Genomic DNA, 21,045 nt, shown 5'->3' with positions numbered 1-21,045 from the left:
ATATATATATATTTTTGGCTTCTGCATGAAAAACCTTGAAGCTCTCAAAAATGTCAGAACCTTCAGAAGATTCCCAATTTCTTCTGCTCCCGTGACTTATCCATATATATTGGAGCAGATTTCAATTTTACCATAATGTATAATTATGAGAAGGACTAATGTGGATTTTAAACGTTCTGGGTCACTAACATCACGCCATATAATGAAGATTGACCCGCCACAGAACAATTTGTAGGTGGGATGAATCTTCCCTTATATACATCAAAACAGTAAGCTAAAGATAAAAAGTTAGCTACAGCCAAATTTTCTATTAAATAATTGAAAAGAAACTCAAGTGGGAAACAGTCTTGAAAATACTTTATTGAACTGAATGAGAAGCTGTGATGTGCAGAATGTGTTTGAAAAGACTACAGCTTAAAAAGATGTGGTAAATTTTTTGAAGAAATCCTCAACAAAATATAAAACAACTACAGTAACTAAAGGGTAACTCCTTTTAACCCTTTTAGCACCATATACCTTTCATCGATGGGATAAAACATTCAAGTGCTAGTTGAGAAGAAATATATAAGATTGGGGCACAAGTGAGGGGAAACAATCACAAGCTCCCACTGTTACTGCGATATACATACAGCAATGTTCTTGTTTTTTATATTGTATACAATGAGACGATGCAAAAAAGGACCAATTTGAAATAAAGTGAGGGAGAGGAGCAAACATGATGAAGTAATAGTATATCTGTAAAGTCATCAGAAAGCTGTGCGTACTCTTTTCTTTTTTATTGTCTTTAGATTCTAAATTTACATTGCAAAACAAAACAAAAAAAAACAAACAAAAAACAAACTTCTACCCACTGTGTCAGGCCCTTTATGAAAGTCTATGCACAAAAAAAAAAAACACTGTACATATTTTTACAAATAGGATTAATAGTATAGGCATGTAGGTGGCATGATTTTAATCAAAGGCTGCCGAAAGAATAATCATAAACAATAAATAAAAAAGTGCTAACATTAGCATTAGGAATTACGTATAGTATATTGAAAAAATCTGTTGGGGGTTCTCAAGCTCTCCTTTTGCGGACAAGTCTCTGCAAACTATTAAGCAAATACATAAATAAGAGAATTCAGAAAAAAAACAATTAAGAATGTGAAAAAGGCTTCTTTAAAACTAAGACAACATAATCTGGGCTAACTTGTTTTTAAACAGCATTTAAAGGAATTCGCCTACACCTGGATAAAACAAGTTTAACAGTTGAAAACTTTGTTTTTTGTACTTTTTTTTTAATAAACAACCACATAAAAAATAATGAAAATAAGCAAACAAAAACCTTGAAACACAGAACAAGATTGGTTTGAGGGATCACAAATTGTGCAATTTCAAATAGTGGGTTAACTGTAATGTCATTTCATAAAAAAAGTCAAAGGCTTTTTGGGATCATTATTTCTAACTTCATCCCTTTAGATAACACTAAACATTTGGTTTACGCTAGTCAATGGGATCTCAGATACTAAATATTGTCCGAAAGTGAACAATATATTCCTTTTAAGAGCAAAGCTGTACTTTCTTACCATTGTGTGTATGCAATTTAATTAATGGTAAACATTAAGTTAATGCCACTTCCGAATTTGCATATTAAAAAAAAAAAAAAAAAAAAAATCAGTGACACATTATTCAAAAGATCCAAAGCCATAATCTAGGGTAACTGTGCATGTCGTCAAGTGCTGTAACCTTTTGAATAATGTTTAGGAAAGCTTTGGGATTTATGGCTTAATATAGTCTTAAAATTTAAGCCAGTTTTACTTTTCTTAATGACAATGTCACTAAACCTCATGCACGCTGCAAAAAACCTCATGCAGTAGTTATGGTAAACCATCCAAGCAGTTTTATTAATTAATATTCATAAATACACACAGCAGCTTCATTAGAGATTTTCCATATACTTTGTTTTCCTCTTTCAGTTTGGGAGATTAGAAGAGCTTTAATTTTAAGGGTTTTTTTGTTTTACGTCAAGGGTACAGGAAGCAGACAGCTGCCTCTGGTACTGCTACCTATGTATATCTGCTAGAAGTAAAAATTAGTTAAGTGATTTTGTCATATATATTTGCCTCTGTCTCCATTTTTTTTTTTACTTTTTTTAACTTTTTTTTTTTTGAATGTACACAATGTAACAAGAGTGACAGACCGGAAATTACAATCACCAAAACAAACCCAAAGATAGTTGTTTGTCCACTTTCATTGGCAGTTACAGCACAGAGGACATTGTCTGCAAAGAGGGATGTCATCAAAGAGGAGGTGGCGGAGGCTCGTTTCCTTTATTGCTCTCTTTTAGATTTAAGTTTTCTAAAGCAACATCTAAAGGCATTATATCTACACAACCCATTGCCCCAAAATCAGCTATTTCCCCTCGCTCATCCTCATCTGAGGAGGAGCTTTCTTCCTGCATCAATGTAGAAAGCAGCAACTCTTGAACGAACAGGCTACGATCGGCCCTTTCACTTTCTAATGACTGTCGTTCAGCTTCCGTCATCTTGGGGTCGTTCAACCTGCAAATAGTTTAAATTAGAATAATTAAGTCCAAAAAAGCGGTGCAGAAATATAATTACAGAATACATAAAGAAGATCAGAAATATAATTTGGTACCAGGAGGTCTCATAATACAAGAAAAGGCAGATGCTACAAAAAAAGTGTCTGATAACCAAAGTTCCATGTGGATCATAAGTGTAGTGTCTTTATCCAAGATCAGAGTGGCCACAGTGTAAATCTTCTCTATTTGTAACTGAAGGTGCTCTTTTATCGAAGTTTACCATTCCTCTGCCATCAGTGTTATTCTTTATATTTGGGGTAACATGGCACAGAAGTCCTTAACTTGTAAATGTAATATACTTATAACTGTTGGTTGGCTTTTATTTCCTACAGCGAAGCCTATTGCCATATATTTATTGTTCTCAACCTCGATTGTGTTGGTATGACCTCTTGTTCTTTTTCTTTAGGAAAGTTGAAAAAAAAACTGTCACCTGTCACGGCGATACACGATCTGACCTCTTATTTGGTAAGAGGACGGATCGTTTTAAATCAATTTACTGCACATAAAGTTAAAAAAAAAAAAAAATGTGCTAGGGAGAAAGGGGCTGGGAGGAAGATTATGGGGGGCACATTTGGTGGGTGGGTTTTCCGCAGTGACAGGTCCGCTTTAAAAAAAAAAATTATGTAAAAATGTAATCGTAGGTAACAGAAGGTCCATTGGGGATCTGAAGACCTTTCATAAACCTTCCGTTTTTAGGTTCGGATAGGCTGTTCTAAACCAGAGAGTTTAATGGAAAGGCTTGTCCTTCAAAGGGTTAGCTAAGGATTCTAAAAAAAAAAAAATAATAATAATAAAAAAATGCATCAGATGACATCAGCCACTATAATGGATTAGGTGCATTTTGATACTGTCTAATCCAGGTTTATATTTGACAAACGGAAAGGATGCAGAGCTGGATAGGAACATTCTTTAGTTGTTAAACCCCAAGCAGAGAATTCAAATTTTTGTAACAATATAGGTCAGGCCTGTTCTTTTTAGCATATGAAGAAAATATTTGCCTTGAAGGTTAATGTGTCACCATGACAGAGCCCTTTAAAATGAGGGCATCTAGCTAAAGGTGGTATATAAAAGAACAACAAGTAAATGACACCAGTTAAATGAATGCTGAGAATTTAAAAATGTAGCTCATATACATGCTGCTTGTAAAGGATCCATACCTTGTGAGAAGAAACTGTGAGTTTTGTATTGTTTGCTGATTGTTTTCCGTATTGGATGTGTTGGTTGCTGCTGTGGATTGGGTGATGGTGGTTGTGACACTGCTTGCATTGTTGCGCCTAGTGGCGTTGCGTGCCGTTTCTAATTGTTGCCGTGCTGCCTGCGCCTGCTGCCTCTCTAGCTGTAACTGCATCTGAAGCTGCTGCAACTGAGAGGCAGACGGACCCGAAGAGTTAAGCTGACCACCTGTTGAGCGCCTCACCCCTGATAATTGGGATAATAACTCTGCGGAAATAAAAATATATCACCATGAAATCATGTGATGTTAATTACAAACACATCCAAAAATCCTCAAACCACAGTTTCTTTTGTAAATCTAGGTTATAAATACCATATATACTCGTGTATAAACCTAGTTTTTCAGCAAAAAAGAAATGTGCTGAAAACCAAAACTCGGTTTATACTTGAGTAAAAAAAATATAGGTTTTACCAGGTTATTGTGGTAAAATTAGGGGCCTCGGCTTATACTTGGGTCGGCTTACACTCGAGAATATACGGTAAATTGCCAATCTATGTTATATAAACCCCAACTGTAGTAAATGATAAAAGCTGCTGTTAAGTGGCAGATTTGTACCCATAATTTCTGAGCTGGTGAAATTCTTCTGAATAGGGTTTGCCGAAAAGGTACCTGCTACACAAACCCCAAACATTACAACAAATCTGTAGCATGGTGAAGGTGCTCAATGAACACAGATTTTTTTTTTTTTACATTTTAAATCTACATTTAAAAAACTACAGTGAAAAAAAAGACAGTGAAAGGATCAGTTATTTTTTTTACTTGTGAATCTGAAAAAAAAATGAATCAATAGGATAGATTACTTTACAACTTTTTTTTTTAAAAAAAAACTAAAAGCACATTTGTAAAGCGCAACAGAATTTAATGGCGCTATATAAATAAAGATTATTATCTACATTTGGCCTAAGTTTGTGCCAGCAAACTCACTGCATGTGCAGTTTTTGAAGCCAAAAGCAGGTGTGGATCATAACAGATGAAAATCTCCTCTATTTTACTCCACACCTGGTTTGGATATTGAAAACTGCATCTGAAAAAGCAACTATGTGAACGAACCCTTATGCAGATTTCGCAGTCCAAAGGCAGAGAAGTTGAACTGTATTAGACATATCAGTTCAGGTGCCATCAGAACAAAGACACTTGTGCGCAACCCGCTTAACCCTTTAAGGACCTCGCCCTTTTGCCATCTTCTGGCACTAATAACTTTTCTTCTACTTTGGTGTACAGAGCTGTGGGTGGCATCTTTTTTGCGATTTTTGATGAAGTTTTCAATGCTACAATTTTTAGGACTGTACGACCTTTTGATCACTGATTTTTTTTGTATTTTTTTATATTTTATATACTTTTTTTTTTTTTTTTTAAAGTGTCATTATCAACTTTGGGCTTTATTTTCCGTTACGGGGTTAAACAGGGAAAAAACGATATTATATTTTGATAGAATGGGCATTTTCAGATGTGGCGATACCCAATGCGTTTGTGATTTTTACTGTTTATTTATATTTATACAGGGAAAGGGGGGTGATTTGAATTTTTAGGTTTTTTTAATTCGTTTTTTTTTTTTAAACTCTCTTATTTTTACTTTTACTATTTTTCAGACTCCCTAGGGTACTTTAACACTAGGTCAGTCATGGCAAACCTTTTAGACACCAAGTGCCCAAACTACAACCAAAACCCATGTATTTTTTTTCGCGAAGTGCCAATGCGACAATTTAAGTAGTAACTTATTAGTCTGTACTGTGTCACAGGTTTGGATTGTATGGGTATCTAAGGACACCAATACAGTAGAAAGAACGACAAGAAGTTTGGAATATCAATGTAGCTTCCTTCTAGGGTCCTGGGCTGCCTGGGACTGCAAGAGGCCTTGAGTCCTCTGCCCTGGGGTGATGGCACGGGTGCCCATAGAGAGGGCTCTAAGTACCACCTCCGGTACCCGTGCCATAGGTTCGCCACCACTGCCCTAGGTTGTCCGATTGATCCTACCATATACTGCCATACTACTGGGATTTTCCTCCTCATTGATTATAATGTGCAAATTACACATTGTATTCGATGAAATGAAAAGAGAAAGCCTCGGGTCTTTGGAACAGCCAAGGCTGTCATAGCAACGGATCGCCTCTCCCCGATAACTTTACAGGAGTGACAATCTCCAACAAGATGCAGGCGCCATCTTTTTGAAGCTGCTGGCAGCTTTGCTGGCAGTGATGTGTGTGTTAACACCCGCAATCGGTGCTACCGGTAAGCATTTGCTGTGATATGGCTACGGAAGCCGACCCGTGACGTGCGATTAACACCACGGGTCGTGAAAGGGTTAATGCTGAGTTTTAGCAATTATACCGATTCTATATCGATTGTTAAAGAATTAAGAACCTAAAAGCAGCATTCAAGATCAGCTATTACTTTTTGTATAAGGCGGGTTTTTCAATATTTTCTGTTCCAATAAATAACAAGATCTCTGCTTGTTGTCAGACTATAGAAGTCTTGATTGTTTACTTCCAGCAGATAAAAATCAGCCTGGGTTATGGGAAAGGACAGCTGCTTCGATCTTTACCACACTCAAGTTTCATTATTAGTTCCTATTCCCTGAAGATAAAAAATGATAGATCCTATTGAATAGCAAGTGGAGTTCTTGAAAACTGTGAGAGACTAATATTAATGGTAAGGGTACATTCAGAAGAATATGTACTCGCCCACCCGCAGGTTCACACCTCTCCATAAAGCGGCACATGGCCTGGGGCTGCAACACTGTAAAATATAGGACATGTAGTATGGGACTGCACGTCACTCCACTTAGTGTACTAAAATGGTGCTCAAGTATACCAGCCCATTAAAAGTCATAATTTCAAATAAAAACTTGGCACTTCGGTCTCGGTAACAGACATTCCTCAGATATGGATTGCAAGGTACACGTAGGGTACAGTAAAATAAGCCACTTTGGGGTGCCAGGCTGTAAATAGGGAAGTAAGAACTGCCAGAGAGAAAGCCCATATATTTCTCCGTGCATGGTCACTGTGCAGTTAGACAGCGTGCTCACTGTCCCGTGACCAGGCGCCATAGGCGTCAATGGGGACCGATATCCGTCCGCAAATGGTGCATCAATCCCCATTACGCTTGTTAGCCCTAAGTTAGAAAATGATTTACAGAACTTGGAATATCTCTAATTATATTTTTTGTTAAAACATCCTACCAGCTATAGGATCCATGGCCTCCCTATTGCTTGGCGAGTAAGAGCTCTGCGAGGATGAAAGCCCTCCAGTGGAACTGCTAGTAAAGTGCATGTTTGATCTACGAGCTCGTGGACCACCCAAACCTCGACCGGGGTGAAACATCCTTCGTACGTGTCGAACTCCACTGGATTCATCATAAGCCATAGTTAAGAAAATCAATGTCCAAACGATGATTTAAACATACATTTAAACTTCAAATTGTTCACGACTTTCTATTAAAACTGTTAAATATTTCTGCTTAATACTAAATTTTTTAGGCTTTATTGTCATATTTTAAAAATTTGAGACAGCAGCCATTAGAGAAAGCATTTTGGAGATTACCAGTAAAATGAATAAAACCAAGAAGTGTAGAAAGAGAAAAATATATATGGCCCCATGAATGGTGAACTAAGAAGACCCCTTTCATAAGGAAAAAGTCATTTTCTTTAAAATGACAGATCTCTGGGTGTATAAGTTACATCTCTAAATCCTGTTCCCCACTAGCGAGTTCAGTCAGAGGAACTGTCGCCATGCAGAACAGGCATGCCAAGTTCAGTTCTATGTCTCTAGTTTTGGTCTGAGAAATCCTGTAAGCAGTAAGGGTAGGAGTCTTGGACCAAACTTGCTCATGGGAAATGGGCTTAAAGCTTGTAAATAAATCAATTTTTTTTAGTGGCATCATATTCAGAGACTCATTACAGAACACGGGATAACATATACAAAACAAAAAAGACATGAATGGTTAATAAAGTTAGAATCATTGGTAGATTTCCTTTATGAGGCAAAACAAAAAATAGAAAAATAATGATTCTCACTCTGACCACATATTCAAAGTGTAAGGGAATAAATTCAGAAAATGACTGCTATTGCAGATAAGAAGCAAACATGTAAATTACTCTCTCCAGTTATAACCAATAAAATATCATAACCTTCATTATACTAAACAAAACACGTTAGAACTTTGCTACAATATATTCATACATAATTTGTGGGTTAATTTTCAGGGTTAATAAAAATGTGGAAATGCAATGAAAAAAAAGGATATTAGATCCCTGGGAGCTCTGTGTTCAAGTGTAAGGTGGGCAGCAAAGTCATCTGTGACGTGATTTGGATCTCCTCCTGGTAACGCTGCACATATTGGGCAAATCTGAAAAGATACAAGCAGTTATAAAAGTGGACAGGCCTATAATAAAGCATGACAGATTGCGATCTTCAGTATTGTGTCAATGAATATGGTTAGGCCCTTTGTTGACAAGTATCCATGGGTACTCAACACCAGAGTCAACAGTCTTACTCCACATCCTTACATATATTTTACAGAACCTGATGCTCCAGTTTACAGCGTCTGCTATTTTGTACAACAATTTACTTACTGGATTCCAATCTCTAACAGTAGATTGTCAGTTACATGAAAGAAACCGAGGTAATATAGAAAAGGCTTACAATAAAGGTATTTGTATGTCGATTGAATTTGCAATAAATATTTACAGTAACAATTCTGGTGAATTTTTTTTCTTATAACTATATATTGTGGCATTCCTCTCTTACTCCAAGGGTTACTTGCCCTATAGTACTTGGTATATCCCCTAAAACTAGTTAATCATCAGAATACATTGACTTTTACTTCAGATACATGTAACAAAAATCAAGCTGTGCCGTAGAGATTCCCAACAGTTAAGAGATATGATCAAAGGAATGGACACCCAATCCAAAACTATGTTATGGTAGTTACAATGTCTCTTCATTATATATGAGGAGACAACAGCAGAAGAGAGTTAGTGCTATAAAAAAGAAAAAAAAAAAGGACTCAAAAGGGTTTCAAAAATGGCCCTAGAACAAAAGGTATTTTGTATCCTATTAATTTTTGTTTTCAGAAAATTTATTTCTGGGCTTTGCTAATCTGTTTTTCCATAGCGTCCCCCATGACGGCCCCAACTGGAGGATGACCCTTCACCTCTGTAGGGACAGGAAGCAGAGAGGTTAAATATCCCACCAAGGCATCCGTACTCCAGTGGCTTCCTGTCCCTACACAGGGCAGGGAGTAGATAGAAGTTCTCTCCTCATCCCCAGTAGTTGGGATTATAGGAGGCGCAGGGACTTGTCCCCTTGACATCCACCGGAAATGACGGAGCCGGATGTGACGTCACGATGGCGCGACCCGGAAGCAGGAGCGTGGAGCGGTAAGATTCAAAAAGCGAGGTATTCACGTTGATCTGAGGTCTAACGATCGTATGACAGCCCTGACCCAGGTGCTTCCGAGATCAGACTCTATTCTAGGCATTTCCCAGCCGTTAAGGTCGGTCATATGCTATATGTTTGGATCAATTGTGCCATATACGATATATATCTATATCCATGTGTATGTTTCCTTTAGAATCTTGTGCAGTGTATCCTTTACTCGAGCTACATCAAGGTACTCTTTCACTTATACACCACATTGTATTGATGTCAGAGGCTATCATGCATTTTTGTTAATGTTTAGGCTTGCTGATACCAGTAGTCCCACGATTGGGTATATGGAGGCTTCGGGCCTGGACCTCATATCCTTGAACCCTGTAAGTGGGGTCATTTAGGGATAGGGTGGTGGGTCACCCACATATCCCCATATCATCACATGAGGTGTCCGATTAAGGACTAACTATTCTTTCTCCTTGGTAGGATCCCAGGGAAAAGGAGAAGGATAAAGGGAGACCTAAGGACAAAGATCAGTCGAGCACAAAGAAAAACTCCCTACTGATTACAAAAAACCAGTTTGCAAGAATTGTGTGGATAATTTACTCAGAGAGGAAAGAGCCTCGTTCGTAGATGAAATGCGTAACTTTATCAGAGACCTTCACATAAAAGACAAAGGATTATAGAATCCATGTCGGATTCAGCATCAGACTCAGAAGGAACTGGAACTAAGGAATCCGTAGATATGAATCCAGGCCCTTCAAATTCAGCAAGTAAGATGGAATCTAGATATCTACTGGCAACCGAAGATCTAGAACCACTTTTGAGAGCTATGCGGGATACCCTCAAGATAGAAGAAGTAGAAGAGACCAAGACTATTCAGGATGAGCTATTCGGACTCCGTAAAGTCAAAAAGAGACGCGTGTTCCCAATCAACAACACCCTCAAGGTGTTAATACTGGAAGAATGGAGAGCCAGAAAACAGGATCTCCATTTCTAAAGAATTTAAAAACAGTCTTTCATTTGACGAATCTGAAACCAAAATTTGGAATTCTACGCCTAAAGTAGACATCCAGGTCACAAAAATTACCAAAAAAAGGACCTACCATTCGAATACGCAATCCAACTAGAGGATCCCTTAGATAGGAAAGCGGACAGTCTTCTAAAAAAGACATGGGAGTGTGCCACGTTAATCCAATATCGCCACAACATCCATGGCTCGTACTCTCTTCCACTGGATAACCGAATTAGAAAATCACGTCAGAGATGGAAGTCCTTGGGAAATGCTGTTAAGTACCTTCCCCACATTGAGAGCGGCTGTAGCTTTCATCGCAGACGCCTCAGCAGAAGGAGTAAGAATTAGCGCCAAAGAAGGGGCACTATCTAATTCAGTCAGGAGGTCACTTTGGCTTCGCCAATGGACTGGAGATTTCAAATCAAAGTCAAAACTATGTGGTATTCCCGTCGAAGGAGAATATCTATTCGGATCTGAATTAGACACGCTTCTAGAAAAAGCGGCGGATAGGAAGAAAGGCTTTCCAGAATCAAGAAGTAATCTAAGGAAACAGCCCTTTCGGGACTCCAAGGATAGGAAGCAGTCCTACAGAGGGAAAGGCAAGCAGGGCAGGTGGAGCTACCCTAAAGGAGGAAGAGGAAGAGGGTTCCTCCTTAGTACCAGTAATTCTACCCCAGCATACAGAAAACAATGACGCCAGAGTGGGAGGAAGATTGTTAAAATTCCATTCACAGTGGGAACAAGATACATCGAATCCCTGGATATTAAGTATTCTTCAAGAAGGTTACCGTATAGAGCTAACCTCTCTCCCTCCCAGAAAGTTTGTCTTGACAGAACAACTCTCAGAAAATCTCTCCTACTATGGTCAGAGATACAAAAATTGATCCAGTTAGACGTGATCATCCCTGTGGCTCAGGAACATCAAAGGGAAGGACACTACTTTCCCCTGTTTTTGATATAAAAAAAAAAAAAAAACGGTACATTCAGGATGATTTGCAATCTGAAAAACCTGAACAGATATGTACGCTACCGGAAATTCAAGATGGAAACAGTAAACTCAGCAGCTGTCCTGATCCAACCGGGAGCTTTCATGTGTACGATAGATCTAAGAGATGCATACTACCACGTGCCAATACATTCAGCCTCACAAAAATTCCTCAGGTTCGCAGTACTATCGCCCAGAGGAGAGGAAGTCCAATTTCAGTACAAGGCGCTGCCTTTTGGGATATCTTCGGCCCCAAGGACGTTCACAAAACTTATGGTCAAAGTGATAGCATTCCTCAGGAAAAAAGGAATATTAGTCATTCCCTATCTGGACGATTTGTTAGTGGTGGCCAGTTCAAAACAAGAACTAATACATCACAGGGATGTCACGATAATAACCTTACAACAATTAGGATGGATAGTCAATTTGGAGAAATCCAAACTAACTCCAAGTACGAAGGTAGTCTTTTTAGGAACATTGTTGGATTCAATTCAGCAAATGTCCTTCTTACCACCAGAGAAGATAACAAATCTGATACAGCAGATTATAGCATTTCAGAAAAGTCAGTGCACAGTAAGAGAAGCCATGAGAATTCCTTGTAGGGAATGCATTTTGATCCCAAAAAAATTTCCTGTGTGGTGAGATCAATCATTTGAAACTGCATACTTCTGAATTCTGACTTGTTTTGTGGAGTGATAATTTTTAAAAGCAATTTCTGTACATTAAATGCGATTTGAAACTAGCCCAAACTATGTCTATGTTTTACTACACCTAAGCCTACCTACATGAAAAACCTCTGCTCATGAGCAATCCATTGAATCATAGGATAACACACGGGCAAATTTTACATTCATGTACATGTAGCCTAAAAACTGTGGAAATAAAATGAGCATGTGGGAATTACCAGTTGAGTGTGTATCTCATGTACTGACAATATCTAACCAGTGGAGAGAGTGTCAGATTGTGACCAGTTCTCAATTTATTAATACATTTCTAAAACAATTAATAGAGGAACCCCATAACACAGACTTAATTCTCCAGAAAAGGGAAAAAGGCTCAATGTTCTGATAAGTGAATACAGTACAGGCAGTCCCCGGGTTACATACAAGATAGGGACTGCAGGTTTGTTCTTAAGTTGAATTTGTATGTAAGTCGAAACTGTATATTTTATCATTGTAGTTCCCGACAATTTTTTTTTTTTGCCCCAGTGACAATTGGAGTTTCAAATTTTTTTGCTGTAACAGGACCAAGAATTATCAATAAAGCTTCATTGCAGACAATTTTAAGCTGATTATTGCAATCTGGGACTATTTTAAAGCATCCAGAGAGCTTCACCAGAGGTCACAGTGGGCAGAGGGGTCTGTCTGTAACTATGGGTTGTCTGTAAGTCGGGTGTCCTTAAGTAGGGGACCGCCTGTATTGTCTCACATAAAAGCTTACCACTTCTGTTGAGGTTTCTGCGTGCTCTGATGTCACATGCTCTTGTAGAGAGGTCTCGGTATAACCCATTTTGCCACAATAAGGACAAGTAAAAGACTGTGGCTGCTCGACGGAGAAAGCCTCCCCACCATAGTATAAATCTGTAAAGAAAATAAATGACTATTTAAAATATATTCTATTGATCTTTGTTTTGTTTTCCCACCCACATGCACATATTGTCCATTAGGTTTTCAATATATGTCAATGCCTGGATATTGTTTTACACTTGTTATATGCACTTAATAGGGGATTACATGCTGATTACAAGGGGACCACACCTACCAAATGGTTGCATGCACAATATTAGAAGGACTGTTGAAGATAGAGGGAGGGAAGTAATAGTTCTCCTTACAGAGACTACCAATTCAGGCCCCCATGTAGGCGTGTGGAGACTTATAGCCATTGATGCTCCACTAGGGGATTCTAGGAAAATATGCAAAGTTTTCCAGGATGGGATAGGGAAAACCACACCTACTTTGTCTACCTTATAAGACAGCTATCTTGACATCAAGCATGACCTTCAGGAAGCCTAATGACATGATGTGTGGTTAAAACCAAACCAGTATATCTATTCCAGAAGTAACAGATTCCCAACTGTAGACAGCACTGTTTCAACCCAGTTGGGTCTACACTGTGGCCTTAATTTGCAGTCTCCATAAGAAGAACTCTTACTTCCCGACCCAAGTCAAAAGCCTCTCAGTCACACCAAACCAGCTGGGAATCTGTTCCTCCTGGAATAGATAAACTGGTTTGGTTTTAATCCCACATCATCAGCGGGGTCTCAGCTGGGACAAGTAAGACAGCTCCTTCCCTTACAACTGGGACGCTCCTTGGTACTATGCCTAGGCTGTCCGCTTTGTGAGGGATCACCAACTGGAAGGACTCAAACTTAATCTGTGAAATACAAAGACCGCGCAGAAACTCTTCCGAGCCAAAGATTTGTTGGAATCTGTTCCAGGAGTCACCCAGGAATGTTTCTTATCGTGGATGGCCATACAGAGGGGGCTGCCCCTCCAGTCCTTCATGTATGCCCAAAGACTGAGCGACACTCCCTACTCCCATGGATTGCAATAGGGAGGGCCATGGGTTCTGTTCTCCCATCACATTTCTACAAAAATGGTCCTACACCAGTTCTACATACTTTAAATGGATAAGCAGAGTGGATGAATGACTTAAAGTCTTAATATAAACCAAGGGCAAGGACCCTGGTATGTGGGCGATATGTTACTGTGGAACAAAAGTATTGTTCGATTATTCACACACTTCAAATATAGTGGGCCTGAGAATGGATATTTATGGATTCCTAACAAGGATGAATAGGAATAGAAAGGACTCTTACCAAAGTCTACCCTTGTCAATATGCACTGCATTGGATGGTCAGTTGTGTGCCTTGTCGTTGTTGCACCACTCTCATAGCAGGATGCACACAAATCGTAGTCGTAGCAAATTAAGCACTTGTATCGTCGGCCTCTGAAGTTTCCTTTTAAACATGCATCGCAGCTGACACCTGTAGAATAGAAACATATAGGTTAGAAATAAAAACAAATCACAACATAATAGAAACATCTAAAATTGTATTCATGGATAATCTTATCACAAAAGTGCCACTGGTGATCAGCTGCTTTTCTCAGACAGCTACAATTCATCTATCCAGCAAGGGCAATGCAAGAGACAGTAAGTAGACCCAACCCATAATGCGCAAGACATCTTGGGTGGACATCAATAATGCTGGTTCCGATTGTTTATCTCCACTGCAGAATTCTATACACAGACTTTCATGAAACAAACAAAAAAAAAAAGCCCAAGTTGATCATGTGCCACCTGGCATATCCAACACAATGTATTGTTTACTTGTATTCATGCCACCAATGACAGTGCTAAACTAAATAGCGCCACTGTTCACTACAAGCATATGGCATTACTGCAAGGAGCTTACTCCATAGCTTGGAGGTTGCCCAATTATGCCATATGTCAAAAAACCAAAGAAACCAAATAATACATTGGCAGTTTAAATTATATTAATAGATATATAAAAAAAGACCTGGAAAGAAATGATAAAAATGCTGAAATAAAGTGAATATATTTAGCAGGCAATAAACAATGAACATATCTCAGCACAAAAAATTATGTTAAAATGCTCTAGCACATGAAATACGGTAGATCCTGTATGGAGGGTTAGAAGGGTAGACAATGTGTTTCAGTAGTACAACATGTTATATTCCTTCGGTGGTGGTAACAACTCCATGGCATTACCGCTCCTCTATCATACTTTACAGTGGCCACAATACTGTCAGGCATTCATCAATGTCCACTGGGGGGGTGTTTTACACCTCTCTGTCCCGTTTGGTATATTAGCAGATGCTCAGCTATGAAAATATCAATACCAAAGGAGAATTTGAACTCTGAGTTCTGGAATAAGCATCGTTCCTAATTTTTATACAATATGCACCTAAGCACCCACGGACCTCACATCACATTGTCTCCAACTTTAGAGTATGACCATTCTATCTTTCATGGCCTTATGATAGTAAACAAGACTACAAGATTAAAAGGGGTATTCCCAACTTTGAATTTACATTTAATTAATCTGATAGATATACACACACACTCTGCTACACACAACTCTGCTACATTACCCCCCCCCCCCCTACAACACATCATTGGCTCTTAACTTATATTTACTAAACCCACTACATACCCTCCACTCCCAGTTAGGAGAGAGAGCAGTGCAGCGGCACTTCTCTTCTGGAGACTGGGTGAAGCGCTTTGTCAGCGATTTACCAGGACCATTTGGTCCCATAGAAACAAACCATTCTTTTAAAGGATATAATTAATAATAATGCTAAATATGAATGTCCAGGACCTTAAAACCCTTTAAAGGGAACCCGTCACCACTATTTTCACAAATACAGGTAGTGGCAGGTTCCCATAGAGCTCTAATAACTATCTGACACCCTGCTTTTAGCTAAAAATTGTTCCCCTCAGATCCCCATAAAATCAGAGTTATAATCTTGCCTGGTATCTATGCAGCTTTGGAGCTAGTCCATGGGGGCGTGGCCTAATGTCATGTGACCAGAGTGACATCAAAGGTCCTTGAGCTACTTAATATGAAAACTATACCCCATGTACATATCTGACCACATAAAACAATCACAGCAGCCTCCATGGACTTCTACTCCTCTCCATGCAGCCTGCTGTGATTTCATGTGATAAAATATGCTGTGATTTCATGACATATATGCTTAGTGTACAGCTCCTAATGCTACAAAAGCTATAGGACCTGCGATGATGTCACCCTGGTCACATGACATTATAGCAGCATACAGAGATAGGGAGGAGCTGCTGGATTCAGCCCGAGAAGGCCACGCCCACCTGGACTCGCTGTAGCCATGCTTAGTTACCAGATAAAACTATAAAGTTGAATATATGGGAATCTCAGGGGCATAATTTTTAGCTACAAGCAGGGTGTCAGATAGTTACTAGAGCTCTATAGGAACCTGTCACTACCTGTATTTGTGAAAATAGTGGTGACGGGTTCCCTTTAAGGTCCTGGATGATAAATTGATCATGGACACTTAGAAGTCACATGACTCTTCATCTGCTGCCATTTTATGGACAGGAATAGCAGCATGAGTTTAATTGACCTACCCCTTAAATTCAAGAATTATCGTATATTTTACTTATGCTACAAAATCTGCAAATGCAACATCTCAAGTGCTCCTGTATCTTGGCATCTTGTAGCACTTGATGCTAACCTGCCGCTACATTAAGAGCCGATTTAACCCCTTCAAAACTTAAAAGGACTGGTTGTCAATGGTGTATTGAGAGGAATGGCAGACTAAGCCCTCTCCATATAGGGCAGGTGACAGCTGTATTTCACACCTGCTACTAATCGCTGCAAATCGGAGAAGACCCAATCACAGGATCTAAAACCACCAGCAAATGGACGCTGCCATATTGACATCAGGGGGTAGTGATTAGTTTTCATGACATACGGAAGCCCCCAAGAAGCCCTCAGAAAAGTCATTCAGCACCAATACAGTCTTAAATTTCAAAACACTGACCTCTGCATAAAACACATAAACAGATAAAATCATCAACAAGTTGGGTATCCTCTCAGCCTATCAAAATACAAAAACCTATTATCTCATGGGGTGAAAAATTGTACATATTCATAATTTCACCATTTTGCATCCAATAAAGATTCAAATTTAAAAAAAAATTAAAAAAGGTTGCACAGTTGTAAAAATGTAATACAATTATAGCGCATCCTGTAAAAATAACACAGAAAAACCTCCTTACACAACTCCATACAGCAATGTATGAAAAAGTTATGGGTGTCAGAATATGGCAATACAAAGCTGTCACCAGGAAGTACAATTTGACCCACAGACAACAAGCATTGTTAATGGAAAAACTTTTTAAAAAAGGAAACGCAAAAGACTGGGAAAACCTGGTCCTGAAAGGCTTAAGAACATTGCAAACTTTTTCTCTATCCCAATTTCAATTTTTTTATTGCTTAGCAGGTAATGTGTTATGAGAACAATAATAACACTTCGTCCACTCTTCCAAAGCCAAGACCTTCACATGCTGAACACCTCCCCCAACTGGTGCTATAAAAGCAGGGATGATTCTGCTACCATATACACAAAACTTAGAGCATAACTAGGAAGCATCTTTCCAACCTCAGGAAATTAGAATTAACCAAAAACACCAGCAACAGCTTAGGTTCCTTAGGCTCCTTTCACACTGCCATAGTGGGGGAAGTATATCCACAGGCGGATATACGTCCCCAGACTGCTATGGCGCCCAGCTACACGTGTTCCACCATACCGTTCCATGCACAGGAGAAGGAAAGGGCATGCTCTAACTTTTCTTGCGTTTACAGCCTGGCACCACAACTTGATATGGAGAGGGTATATGCTCCCACATGCGAGCATACAGCTGTGTGAGAGGCCTTAGACTCGTACCACCTACTGACCAGACTAAGGCCTATTTCCCACTAGCAAATTTACTTGCATCAGGCTTGCATTGTGACCTTGCTTTAATGTCCGTCCCGAACGCTCAGAGACTAGCCTCTAAGTGTTCAGGCTGGACATGGTAAGCTTACAATAAATAGCATCAGCCTCGCATGTGGGAAATAGAACTTAGTCTGGTTCAGTAGGTGGTGACACAACCATGGGGAAGACTACTGACTTTACACTCCACAAGGAAGGTAAGCCACAAAAAGTTGTTGCAAAAAAAAAAAGATGGTAGTTTATTAATGGAAAGTTGAATGTAAGGAAAAAGTGTAGTAGAAAAAGGTGTACAGGCAACTGGGATAACCGCAGTATTGATACGGTTGTTAAGAAAGGGCCATTCAAAAATTTTGGGGAGATTCACAAAGAGTGGACTGCTCCTGGAGGCAGCGCTCTGAGATCCAACTCACAAAGACGTACCCAGGACATGGGCTACATGTATCACATTCCATGTTGCTATGACAGCCTCGGGTCACACACAGTCCAGAGGCTGTCTGTTTCATACCATTTATTAAAAATGACACCACACACAGCTCCGTACACTTAAGTATGAAAAAGCGCCAGAACATGGCAAAATGAAGAACTTTTTTTTGTACAGGATTACATTTTTGTAAATGTATGAAAACATTATAAAATCTATTGGTATCCCTGTGATCGTACCAACCGAAGGAATAAAGATGATGTCTTTTGGGGTGCACAGTAAAAGCCGTAAAATCCAAGGCCACAAGAAAATGTTGCAAATGCATTCTTTCACCAATTTTACTGCATTTGGATTTTCTTCCGCTTCCCAGTACATGTTATGGATGTTTGAAGGTGGGGAGTGAAAAGTGAAAAATATGCAAAAACAAAAAAGGGCCTGGTCCTTAAGGGGTTAAAGGGGTCTAAATACCTTCTGAACCCACTGTATATAATATTAAAATTTGACTTGGGTTTTCCTTGCCTGTGAGCCATAAATATCAACATTAAAATAAAAAAAATAAAAAACACTTGAAAAGGTTCACTATGAAATTGACTTTACATACGAGTTTCACTTTTTGAATTATTGCTGAAAAAAAAAAATTTCTGCTGATATTCTAATTTATTGAGACACACTTTATGTCCAGGATCATCATTAATGGGCTCTCCTTAAGTCTAGTGCACAATGTCAATAATAGCGGAGGGGGCACCCTAAGGAATGGAGAACTTGACTTTAGCGCTACACTCTCCACCCCATTGACTATATCCATCCATATTAGATCTCACTTCAAAAGAGGATTTTCAGGATGTTGCCATCACAATGGGTTATAAAAGAAATCGTATCTGGAAGGAGTTAATTTGCTTGACAACATACTGGTCGTTATTTATTAGGTCACTTTCAGCTGATAGGTTCCCTTTATTAAAACTGCATTGACTCAATTTAAGGACAAATTCTGAATAAACAAACCCTGACATGGAAAGATCCCTTTTTAAGCACACTTACTTTATGTAGGCTTACAAGAAAGAACTTTTAAACAGTTACATCAGGAACCCATGTAAACTTTAGCATAGCATAAGCAAATGAGTTGACCCTGCCAAATAGGTAAGCAAGACAAGTAACAGTCAAACCAGCAGGTGAGTTGGTGAAAAGTGCATCACTATAAAAGTGCATCTTATGCCATCCTGATAACACATTATTTAATCTAACCCAGGGGTTCCCAAACTTTTTACATAGGGGGCCGTTCACTGTCCCCCTCAGACCGTTGGAGGGCCGGACTAAAGTTTAAAAATAAATAGAGGTACATGTGTCCGCATCCTTAATACACTGGTACCCCCCTCAATTAATTATTTAATATACTGCACCCCTTGTGAACCATTTTATAAATTGGCCCAATTAATTATTAAATATACTGGGACCCCTTTCCATTAATTACTAGACTGCCCCTCATAATTAATTATTTCCTAAGCTGCCCCTCATAACTAACTATTGGCCCCCAGTCGCCACAATCTTTTTACTGCCCTTTTTGATAAAAAATAAAAACCCTGTACTCATTTAAGTCTTCTATCTTCTTGCCGCGTCCGGGCAGGAAGGGGTGCGCGGCCGCGCAGCCTAGTTCATGGAGCGATGTGCGCCGGGGTTGTCTTCCGGCCACATCGCTCCAGTAATAGTGCTCGAGCAGCCGTTTCCGGCCGCACCGAGCACTATATAGTGACGCTGCAGAAAGAAGGTAACTGTATCTTCAATGACTACCTGTAACGCACAAGGATTTGGAGAATGGCGGCTGAATATTTATGGCACACTTGCTGTACATGCATTTTAAATGTATGACAACATTTCTCATTACCAGGAACACAACCGATATGAACTGATGATAACATTTTCATTTGTACTTTCACTTTAAGGCAGGGGTCGGGAACCTATGGCTCGCGAGCCAGATGTGGCTCTTTTGATGGCCGCATCTGGCTCGCGGCCCTAGCCGCATCCATAGATCGCGTTCAAAAAATGTACTCATTTAAAAAAGCCCCGAGTGTATATATGAGCTTGGGGCTTCTCTCCTCCCTCAGTCCTGGCAGACACTTACGCCCGAAGGATGGTCATGTGACCGGAGCCAGTAATTGTGTACATACCGTTGTTGCTCCGGTCACATGACCACGAGGTCTGCCGGGATTGAGCCTCGCGCTGCTGTAGCTGTCCTTCACTCTCTCCAGCAGCAGCAGCCGACTGTGTGAGGAGGGGGGAGGGGCTGAAGCTCATGTCTGCCGGGATCCAGCTCAGAGAGCAGACACTGAGCTTCCTATGCAGCCTCTGTACAGACCCCTCCACTGATATCCTGGGGGATTTGGGATCTATTCTGAAGATGTAAGTGTGTAGAAGTAACTGTCAGTGTGTGTGTGCAGTGTCAGTGTGTGACATGTATTGTGCTGTGTGTGTGTGTGTGTGTGCAGTGTCAGTGTGTGACATGTATTGTGCTGTGTGTGTGTGTGTGTGTGCAGTGTCAGTGTGTGACATGTATTGTGCTGTGTGTGTGCGTGTGTGTGCAGTGTCAGTGTGTGACATGTATTGTGCTGTGTGTGTGTGTGTGCGTGTGTGTGCAGTGTCAGTGTGTGACATGTATTGTGCTGTGTGTGTGTGCGTGTGTGTGCAGTGTCAGTGTGTGACATGTATTGTGCTGTGTGTGTGTGTGTGCGTGTGTGTGCAGTGTCAGTGTGTGACATGTATTGTGCTGTGTGTGTGTGTGTGCGCGTGTGTGTGCAGTGTCAGTGTGTGACATGTATTGTGCTGTGTGTGTGTGTGTGCGCGTGTGTGTGCAGTGTCAGTGTGTGACATGTATTGTGCTGTGTGTGTGTGTGTGCGCGTGTGTGTGCAGTGTCAGTGTGTGACATGTATTGTGCTGTGTGTGTGTGTGTG

The 21,045-nt window shown here is 39.8% G+C and overlaps 1 protein-coding gene across 1 annotated transcript in view; it reads right to left on the bottom strand.

Moving 5' to 3' along the window:
• Positions 1-335: 335 nt before the first annotated feature.
• The window catches only part of KCMF1 (potassium channel modulatory factor 1), a 40,848-nt gene continuing 20,138 nt past the window's right edge, over positions 336-21,045 (bottom strand). The window contains exons 2-7 of the mRNA XM_072114362.1: positions 14,003-14,170; positions 12,625-12,764; positions 8,058-8,159; positions 6,994-7,168; positions 3,739-4,021; positions 336-2,540 (exon numbers count right to left, since the gene is read on the bottom strand). Of these exons, the coding sequence (XP_071970463.1) occupies positions 2,279-2,540; positions 3,739-4,021; positions 6,994-7,168; positions 8,058-8,159; positions 12,625-12,764; positions 14,003-14,170 (1,130 nt within the window). The 3' untranslated portion in view covers positions 336-2,278. The remainder of the gene's footprint in view (positions 2,541-3,738; positions 4,022-6,993; positions 7,169-8,057; positions 8,160-12,624; positions 12,765-14,002; positions 14,171-21,045) is intronic.

The sequence above is a fragment of the Engystomops pustulosus genome, chromosome 1 (assembly GCF_040894005.1).
Source record: "Engystomops pustulosus chromosome 1, aEngPut4.maternal, whole genome shotgun sequence".
Classification (NCBI taxonomy): Eukaryota; Metazoa; Chordata; class Amphibia; order Anura; family Leptodactylidae; genus Engystomops; species Engystomops pustulosus.
Note: the sequence above shows the minus strand (reverse complement) of the source record. Positions and strands in the feature narration are given on the sequence as shown.